General features: G+C 43.4%; 1 protein-coding gene across 4 annotated transcripts in view; it reads right to left on the reverse strand.

Moving 5' to 3' along the window:
* Nucleotides 1-10,515, reverse strand: part of frmpd1b (FERM and PDZ domain containing 1b) — a 24,319-nt gene that overhangs the window by 12,529 nt on the left and 1,275 nt on the right. For 2 of the 4 annotated variants that reach the window (XM_031858205.1, XM_031858206.1), the window contains exons 2-5: nt 5,124-5,274; nt 3,085-3,195; nt 1,364-1,536; nt 55-157 (exon numbers count right to left, since the gene is read on the reverse strand). In XM_031858205.1, coding sequence (XP_031714065.1) covers nt 55-157; nt 1,364-1,536; nt 3,085-3,191 — 383 coding nt within the window. In that variant the 5' untranslated portion in view covers nt 3,192-3,195; nt 5,124-5,274. Of the gene's footprint in view, nt 1-54; nt 158-1,363; nt 1,537-3,084; nt 3,196-5,123; nt 5,308-10,515 lie in introns of all 4 variants that reach the window. The other 2 variants (XM_031858204.1, XM_031858207.1) reach the window with 1 other exon arrangement.

The raw sequence follows: 10,515 nt of genomic DNA on the forward strand, positions 1-10,515 counted from the left end.
ATAGATAGATAGATAGATAGATAGATAGACAGATAGATAGATAGATATTCTCACCTTAAGAGGTCCTCCACCTGCTCAGCACTCAAGTCCTCCAGCACTGTATCATTAATCTGCAGTACCTGGTCCCCTGGGTACAGTATCCCATCTGCAGGACTCCCTACATGTAGGCATACACACAAACACACACACAAGCACACAATGAAAAGAGTGAGCATTTGCATAAAACAAAATGGGCTTGCACTTTCAGTTCAAAGAAAGAGAGACGCGCACACACACACACACACACACACACACACACACTCACACACAATGACACATATGGTTATTCGACATGGCTGACTCAACAGTGTTCAGTTGATCTTTCCAGGATGTGAGGGGTTACAGTTATTCTGGGTCTCATCCAGCTCGGCTCGGCTCTGCTTTCTCGAGTTATTTATACTCATTTGTCTTCAGGCAAGAGAGCACGGCTGAGGCATAGCAGTTTTAGCTCACTCTAACACACACACACACACACACACACTTGAACATACTAAGTGTATGTATGTGTAAACACATATTTACACCCACCCTGACTGACTGGCAAAGCCCTGTCTGTCCCTGATTTTTGACCCACTGATGGCATCCCACACTGCTTTGCGGGCTTACACACACACACACACACACACACACACACACACACACACACACACAGGGAACACTTGCACACATTCCCTCTCTCTTTCATGCCAGCTTGGCCGATATCCTGATCTGTGCGGTTTTTCAAGTCCTCTCCCTTCCTCCTCTTTCCTTTTCTCTCCTTCTTCCTCTTTCACCACTTTTTCCTCACATTCACAGGGCCTGTCCTCGCTGTCTCCTCCCACACCCATAGGTGTCAACTCCCCCCCTACCGGTCTCCCTGCTAGCATCTTCTCTGTCTATTAAATCTTGTTTTCTGTTATCACTTTGCAGCAGATAGCATTATAGAGCTGGTGGCAGGGCAGGGCAATTTATCAGCTTATCTTACAGGATAGACATAAAAGTAATGGATCAATCTCTCTCTCTCTCTCTCTCTCTCTCTCTCTTTTTTTTCTCTCTCGCCTATCAAAGTTGCCTAAATGGAGAGCGATTTAATTTATAAAGGATGAGCAGGTTGCTCTGTTGTTTCTGTGGCTTTTCTGGCACTGTGCCCTGCAGTTGGAATTCCAGGGGTGTGTCAATCAATGGCCAGTGTGTGTTTGTGTGTGTGTGTGTGTGTGTGTGTGTGTGTGTGTGTGTGTGTGTGTGTGTTTGTGTTTGTGCACTGTAGCATAAAGCAGGTGGCCATTTGGAGAGGAAGCAGGAAAACAAATTGCAGTTATCCACCGAGACAAACATGCCCATGTACCTGCGGCGATGTCCCTGACCAGCAGGGGTGCATTTGTGGTGAGGATGAAGCCATGTCCAGTGCTGCTGTCCAGGACCGGGTCCCTGGTGATCTGCAGCGTCAGCTTGGCCTGGAAGTTCTGATTGGACAGACTGTTGGAGCGCTGCGACCTCCCATCGCCTAGTAACCGCTCTCTGAGGAGGTCAAACAGGGTAACAGGTTAACTTTGGAGATGATAACACTGTCGTCATCAAGAGATAAATTCAGGCTAATCAAGGGGTACGCTGTCAACTTTCATCACTTTGTACAGAAAATCTTTTACAAATCATTGCCTTCTTTAATTGGCAATGGCTGACTATTCGAACAATAGACTTTGTGGCTGCAAAGTCAGCTTTTCCCATTAATCAAATTGGCACTACCAGCCGTAACAGTGATGCTGGTATTGTTTTTACTGTGTGTGGCATCAGGGCGAATTGTGTTCCTGGAGACAACTAGTAGGAACTGCCACAGAGGCGCTTTTGAGTTCTTGTTCAAGTGTTCATATTTCTGTTTTCATCGTGATAACACCACAAACGGGCAAGATGCATTCATGAACCTTAGTGGCGTCTAGATAAGATCAAAATGAAGTTTGTAGGTGTGGTCTAAGCACGGGCGTCAGAAGTAAAGTGTGATCCCACTGGAAGATCTCTAGTTTTATATTTTTCTAGTTTTTTCATTTTTGCTTTAAATGTGACTCAACTGATTAATTAATTACCAAAATAGTTGCAAATTAATTTTTCTGTTGACTAATCAACTAATCCAAAAATCTTATCAGTTCTAAAACCCTTATGATCATAAAACAGCCGTGCGAGTGGCTCTGTACTTTGTTACAACAGTATCATGCTCACAACTACAATGTTAACATGCTGATGTGTAGCAGGTAAACTGTTTACTTTGTTCATCATCTGAGTTTAGCATGCTAACATTTGATAATTAACACTTAACACAAATTACAGCTGAGACTGATGGGAGTGGGATGACAGTCCTGGTCAGCTGGTGACATGGTGACACTTTGTCCCAAGAATGACAAACAGGGAGCTCACTGGGCTTTCTCTACACTGCCTCCATTGCAGAGACGAGAAAGACTTTGTGGACAACAAGGGAATGGAGGGCTCTTGAAAGCATATTTGTGGTCAACTATGGGGTGTGTTTGTGTAAGAGAGCGGGACAGTCAGGTTTTGAATATGTACTCAACTATGTGTTATGCGTCTGAGTATGTGGGTGGGGAGGGTATATGGCGTGAATGTTCATGACAGCTTAAGAAATCAACTTTTTACTTTCTTACATTTTCTTCTGAATTTGTCAATAGCAGTATATTTTCTCAGCTATAAAACACACCATCTGTACAGCTACTCTCTTTTAAATCTTAAATGATATATATACCACACCTCCCACACTTCTTCTTCTCCACTACAGAATCTGGCAGCAGATCTAGAAGTGGAGGGAGCTGTTTTCTCCACTCTCCAAACTCGATTGTTTGGTTGTTTACAATATAAGTCGTTTTAGTTGTTGCCGCAGTGGTTTATGTGGTGCCAACATTTACTTCTGCATACTCAGTTGTTTTTCCATCAAAACCTACTCCATTTTCAGATGCAAAAGTTGGAGCAATCTCACAGGGGGTATTGATCATTCAAATGTATTACTTTTACAAACATTTGGATTGGATTTTTCCCCCTGAGCTCTGACCCTTGTTCATGCTGTACCTGCTAAGCGACTCTCGGGTACGTCGTATTATTGTTCCCACCACCTGCTGCACCCGGCTGGTTCTCCGAGCTGGAGACCTGCTCCTACATCGCTCCTTCTCCTCCATTTATCTAAAGAGACAAAAAGAGAAAAGCTTATGAGCTACAGACATAATTCCAACAAGCTGAACACAGAGAGAAAGGGAGACGTGGAGAGAAGATGAAAGGATTTGGAGACAGAAAATAAGTTAGAAACTGCTTAGAATTAAGCTCTGTCTTGTTGGACTATGCATTCAGCACAAGCATTGGGCTTCAGCTAAATTTGCATTTCATCTGCTCTGTTTTGGTATTCAGAGCATGTAGCGTGCCTTGAATACGATGAATAATCAGATATGTGAACAGAACAAGGAAGGCTGAATGAGGAAAAGAGAGGGGTGTGGGAGTGTAGTCAGCATGAACAACAACACGTCACACACACATTTGCTTAAATTACCTGATTCTCAACAACTGCACCATCACACAATAACAGGATTCACAAAGAGTTCAACGTAAATATGCTACAATCTGCATGTTCACTACAAATCTGCAGCTGCGTACTTTCTTCTGCCCTTTACACAGGGGGCTATCGGGACATAATGAAGGATGGAGGGCTCGGTCAAACCCCAGGGAGGCAAAGCTGGTCAGCATTGAATCCTTACCAAACCTCAAGACGTACGATTCTCCTCAACTGTGTTTTGTTTCTGTCAGCCAATCAATACGCTGGCTTTGAGCTTGAAGAGCGTCTAATAATTCCTTGACAGGGTGCTGCATTATTCATGTTCATGTTTCTTTTGTGCTTTGTGTAACAGCAACAAATATTTTGGAGGGCAGGGACGTGTTGTGGAATCAGATTTCAATGTGTTTTTGATTATTTAGAGTAAGTAGCTGTTTCATTTGTTTGGCATCATGGTGATGAGACATTGTTTTTCCACTTTCTAATGATGTACTTCTTCTTCTCTTCATATCTGTGTTGGACTCTTTCACCCCGTGAGGCAGAGAAAAGCGAGGGAAACTTTGGCAGGGACGCGAAAGAGTGGCGGCCCAGACCTGATCAATACAGTTAATGATGACGAATGTGCCCCTGAATCCTAATGATCCGTACCTTGGCCTCAGCAGACAGCTGCAGAGAGCTTAGTTTGATTGGCTCTCTGAAAGAATGCAGGTAACTTTTGCAAGCCAAGACTTTTGTTAAGATCTTAAAGGAGCGCAATAACTTTCTGGCCATCTGCCACATTTGTATGAGGCATTTTAAGACAAGACTTTGTGGAGTGAGAAGGAAGATAAAGCCATAACATCGCAATTGCCTCATTGTACTTTGAGTTAGGGTTAACAGGAAGACAATACACCCTGTATTGCAATCAATAGAGTACTTCAAGCAGTTTAGGTCATTTTCATGAGATATAATACTAAATTAATTTATCTTTACTTTAAACAATCATCTACAACAGATTTCAGCTTGTCTCTGCCAGCGATGACTTGTCTGCCTCAGTATTAGTAAAGCATGGAGTGTAGGTCTGTCCTTAAAGAGGATTAGAGACCCTCGTTCTTTTTGCTGTCATTCTCCTTCTTTCTCTCTTCTGTCTTTTATTTTCCCCCCTCTCTCTCTCTTTCTCTCACCCTCACTGTCCTTGCCGAGTCAGGTAGTCATCTCCGATGACAGTCTCTCTGGGCAGCAGCAGCCAGCCATTTCTCATATACATGCACATCTTTAGCACTTGATCCAAGGGTTTGCTATCCTCGCTCACACAATAAAAGCCCACCTTTGTAACGTTACCAAAGCAGATATTAGTGTGAATTAGTGTATATGTATCAACCCTTGAAATGCACATCTTAACAATGAAATATTCTAAAAGAATAAGGTAGGGCTACTTCACATTAATTACATGTGGTAAGCCTCTGGAAAAGGCAGAGAAGGATTTGACATAGGCCTATATACTGTCCTCAAGAAACCTGCACAATCTTGTCCACATATTTTGAGAAAGAAGCACAATTCAACTGAAGACTGTGAGAGTGTGACTCACCGTGATGTGGCTTGTCTCTTCAGGACTCCAGAACACAAATACCCTCTCGCCCTCTGAGACATCAGCTCTGCTGCCCCTCTAGGATTGGCTGAAAAGAGGTGGAGGGGGGTCCTCGTGATCATTAGGGCCAATCCCAATTTGGTGCGGCCACCTGTGCAGAGCAGAGCATCACTCTCAGGGAGACCTGTCAAAACCCATAAACAAGATGCATAACCACATGACGAGTTCATTTTTATAATTAGAGCGTGATTAAGTCAGATCAGCTGTATCTGCCTTGATTTTTGAACCTGTTTACAAGTAACAGAACTATATTCCAGTTGTTGATGTTTTCAGAGTGAACACACAAGTATGTCAAGTAAGGCAGATGTGAGTCCAAACCAGCTATGTTTTCCAAGAGGCCCCTCCTCTGGTCCCCAAGGCTCTCTCTCTCTCTCTCTCTCTCTCTCTCTCTCTCTCTCTCTCTCTCCCTCTCTCTCTCTCTCTCTCTCTCTGTCTCTCTCTCCCGCTCCCTCTCTCTACTCCTCGACAGCCTCAAAGGGACATGGCGATGTGGAGACGAGGCACTCCATCTCCGTCTGGTTGTCTAAATTAAAATTTCATACCGCCCAGTTCAGTTAACAGTTCTTACTGGGGGCACTCTAAAAGCAAAGAGGAAGGCTTGTGAATCCCGATGTGGTGGAAATAGAAAAATGGCAGCCAGGGACAGATCTTTGCCAAGGATAAAATAGGACAAGTCTTTCATATGAACATCAGGGCAGATATGGCTGAAACCTTAGCTGGCCTCTGGTTCGGGGAGAAAAACACACTTGGGAAAAGCTTTGTTGTGGAAAGCCTGGCTGTTAAATTGGGAGAGACACTGAATAAACATTCTTGATCTTGTCCAAGGAAACCACACCATGTTGTACTTAAATGTTGATCTGCGAAGTAAACTCTCACTCCCTGGGGCTTTCATCTACAAGAGGGAGCAGGAATCAAGGAATTGATAGTCTCGTCTGTGCAGCTCTTCCATCAGGCCCTGTGTCCCACACACAGAGCTCTTTCACAAGGCCCATGTGTCCCAGTGAAAAGCCAGCAGAAGACCTAGACCCACACAGACTGCAGGGCACATGAATAATGCATGTAGCTAATGCAGCTAGCCTCCGACCGCCTCCTTCTACCTCTTTGCCAACAAGAAGAAGAGCGGAGAAGAAGAGAAACACACAGGAAAGACGTAAGGGGGTTGTAGAGGTGAGGAAGGGGGGAGAGGGGAGGGGACTCTGAGGGGCTGAGAAAAGGGGAAGGGATACAGAAAAGAGAATTGGTCTAGGCATAGAAAAGAGAGAAAGGACAGGATATTGCAGGGGGGAGTAGAGGGGGAGAATTTTAAAGAGGGCAGAGGCAAAGAAACGGGGAAATAAAGCTGCAGGAGAAGAAAAGAAAGAACAAAAGTATCTACAGTGAGACGTAAAGGAGTCTGTCCACAAGAAGCAGTGGAAACAAATCTGATCATTGCAGCGCTTCTCCACCAACCGAAAGCAAACAAGGTCAGGCAACAGACATTGACGTATGGTTAAAGAACCAAAACAGCAGACCTGTAGCATTGGGACATTTCTAATGCTGTTTTATACTTTCCCACCACTATAAGGTGGCTTGAATTAAGACTTCGTTCCCTCTTTCTAATGATGTAACAGCGCTTTCAAATCCAAAGTAAAACTTGTGCGTCTGCGAGCTGGCGATGAGTTTGCTCCCAATCTGGTTCTGAATCAATAGTAATCGTGAATCCTGTCCTCCGCTGTCCTTAAGTCCCCAAGCTGCCCACAAACACAGCTCATCGGCAGACCTTTCACTCTTTCTCCCTTCTCTCCTCCTGTATCTGAGAGACTGTATCTCTCTGTGTCGATGTCTGTGTCTCATTTTTCTGAGACAATGTCCGCCCTTCTCTGCTCATTTGCCCACACAATGTCTCTCTGTCTCGGTCAGTCAGTTATTCAATCCCGTCGCCTGGTATGAGCACACATGCAGTTCATACGGTAGGTCAGACCAACTTAGACAGGGTCTGCGGAAGTTGCATTGGGACATGAAGTGTGAGAAAAAATGCCCAGATACAGCTGCTGCTCTGCTACATGACACAATAAGAGCTCATGGATATGACAATCTGACTGACAGGATGAATTTATCAGTAATAACTTAAATTCTTATCAATCAGCTCCCCGCTGTAATGAATTATGACTGGACTCAGCAATTGGACACACTGTGGTTTCAAACACTCAAGCACACACCACATGCATGTACATACACACAACACACAACGCACAGGGCTTAATATGATAAGTGAGTGTTATACAATCGGTAAACAGATTCCAGCAGAAGCCTTGCTCGCTGACTGAACGACAGCTTTTATTTAGGAAGGGCCAGTTGGCTGTTATTGACAACGTGCTCTCAATCTGTCACACACACACACAGAAACACACACCCCCTCCAGCTGAATATGACACACCGGATACAGCTGCACCACATGGGGCGCTGGGTAGAAGCAGCAGGGGTTGGTTCAGCAACTCAACAATTCATTTTGACTCACAGTTGCTGGCAACAAAGTTTGAAACAGAGCTCAGCGAACACTCCAACAGCAGCACACGTGGCACAAAATACTGTGTGTGTGTGTGTGAATATCTGGATGATTTGAGGTGTGAGATTCATGTGGGGCAGCTGGATTGCTTAAATTGTGAGGAACAACAAGTAAAGCCGACAATAAATACTCCAAAGATTCATGATCGCTTTGCAGAAGACAGCAGACAAATGAAATACAGACGATATGCTCTGCTTTTAATTCTGGGGTTGATTCTTGTTGGAAGTTTACATAAAGGTCAATAAACCTTTAATTGAACAGGCTTTGGGAGAAAAATATATATTACGATTCCCATCAAAAGTTTGAGACATAAAAATGTTGAGGAAAGTTTCAAGAGCCAATTCAAATACATTTACACTCATCAGAGAATATGCTACAAATATATTTTGCATTTCATGATCTTATTACAGTTATTGTGAAACGTCATGGTCGCAAGCAGCTTCTACAATAATCAGTACATTGGAATTTTGGATAGGAAGCTAATAAGATCTCACCACTTCCATGTTTTGAACAAATTAAATAATCAGCTTTGATCACTTCATTCGACTTATCCTGAACGTCTAAATAACCTGGATCCTGAGGGGCTCAGGGTGCACCGATAGGGAACTGTAAGATGTCCTTTCATTCAAATCAAATTTGGATAGATGTTTTTTTCAGTTGAGAGGAGCAATATGTGGAACTCCTTATTCACAAAAACTCAAAATGCATCATGACTGAAATTATTTCAAACTCAAGTTAGACTGAAAATTCAGTAAGTAGCGTTTCTCATCCTTTACGAAAGGTATTTTCTGTCCATGACAACTGTGAGACAAATAGAACTAAAGACATATCAGGTAAAGACAGACATCAGACAGCATATTCACCATAGAGAGGATGTGTTATATTACTGAGGATTACACTCATCACCACCATTTAGTACTGACATGCATGCTCCCCATGGGACAAAGTCTAATAACTTTATTGGGACCCTGACTTTTCCTCTCGTGCCACCAGAACGTCAAAACTTATCCAGTAAAGTATCTTAAAATCTACCATATGGATAGGCACAGGCAGCTAGCACAGCTGTAGACTGTAGGGACGTTGTAAACAAGCCAGGCTTTATATACTGTCTGTATGGTTATATGTAGCCTACTTGTCCCTGTTAAAATAACACATTTAAATAAAATCATCTTGCACTGAAGTTCACCAAAGGAATAATAGAAAAACAAACACTATTACAGTCAACTGTCAAACAACAGCTTGGTGGCTTGTTTAAGTCTGTTGATTGCTTCACTGCTGCTTGTTGTGTTTTTGCTGGTTAATTGTCTGTCCTCCAGACATAATCACATCTCCCTTTACTTCATTCAGCCTGTCAGCTCATTCCATTAGCATTATGAAGACAGGGCTCTCTGTGTGCCGCTCATTTCATTTCCCCTTTCATCTGCGACCTGGCGAGGCTTGAGTTCCCCAGTGCACTATTAAATAATGGGTCTTTTGAAGATTAATAGTGTGCTGCATTGTGTTACAGATCTCTATTGGTGGTTCTGATGGTTCCGGAGAGAGACAGACAGCGAGACAGAAGGCGAGAGGAAGATCTTTGGATGTTAGAGGATGAGAGATGTTGCAAGTCTGGAAAACTGTCTGCATCTCTTCTTCTGTTGCTGTCTGAGCCAATTTCCTTCAACTCAGTGATCCTTCAAAAACGGCACAATAGAGTTCTTATCATTAAATAAAAGTAATATGAGGGCAGCCAGTGAGCCAGCAGCTATAGTCCTCTAGGCTTTGGAATAATACTTACAGTACATATAGCCACGGTACGACTTTAATATTTCATATCACAAAGCAGAATAAAGGGGAATACACTTGGTAGAGCTGATTATTAACTTATAGGCTTTATGATTGTTTTAGTCTTTTCATACTCCTAATGTTTCACTATATGTTCATAAATAGAGCTGGCCTACATTATGGCGCCACTGCCAGTCAAGTGTGCCATCACCATGGAGCTGTCACATCAATGAGGTCATGTCTAATTTTTCCTCTGTAGGAGTAATACTGATACAGTTTGAAGGAAAAATACACATTTACAGTATATTCATCTGTACTATACATCAATCAATCCATCCATCAATATATCAATCCATCCACCCACTACCGTTATCATACACCAATGCAACCCCTGACCCATGAAATAATTGAACTCCTTGACTAAGCAACACCAATATTGATTGATCAACAGCTTCCAGTGGCCAGTGGCAGTAACAAAATGAATCACATTTCTGAACAGCTTCAATTATCGATCGATCTAATGATCAGTTGGTTCATGGATTGGGCTGCAGCAGCAAACACCAACCCAGCTACACAGTGTGCCCTGGAGACATGAAGCCAAGACTAAAGATGAAGAGAGGGGGAGAGGACTGGCTGGCTTCAATATACCGTAAGTGGGACAGGGGAGCAGTCAGTGGGGCAGATCGAGGCTAATGCAGCTAGGCATCAAGGCTCTCCTGATGTGCAAGTTCTGCCTGTCGTGTTTTTTCCTTGGGCAGACTGTCCTCGGAATAGCAACTCCCATCACATGTTGTAGCATACATCCCTGAGTCATAGCACAGGGCCTGCAGGAGTGGCAGAGCACAGCCAAACACTCTCAGTGACCACAAGAGTGAAAGGAAAACACTCAGCATCCACAGCTAGGCTGCTCATGAGGGACAAAATGGCATTCATTCATTATGTGTGCATCTCTGTCTGTGTGTGTGTGTGTGTGTGGGTGTGTGTGTGTGTGTGTGTGTGTGTGTGTGTGTGTGTGTGTGTGTG

This window comes from Anarrhichthys ocellatus, unplaced genomic scaffold (genome assembly GCF_004355925.1).
Source record: "Anarrhichthys ocellatus isolate YVR2014 unplaced genomic scaffold, GSC_Weel_1.0 scaffold19, whole genome shotgun sequence".
Classification (NCBI taxonomy): domain Eukaryota; kingdom Metazoa; phylum Chordata; class Actinopteri; order Perciformes; family Anarhichadidae; genus Anarrhichthys; species Anarrhichthys ocellatus.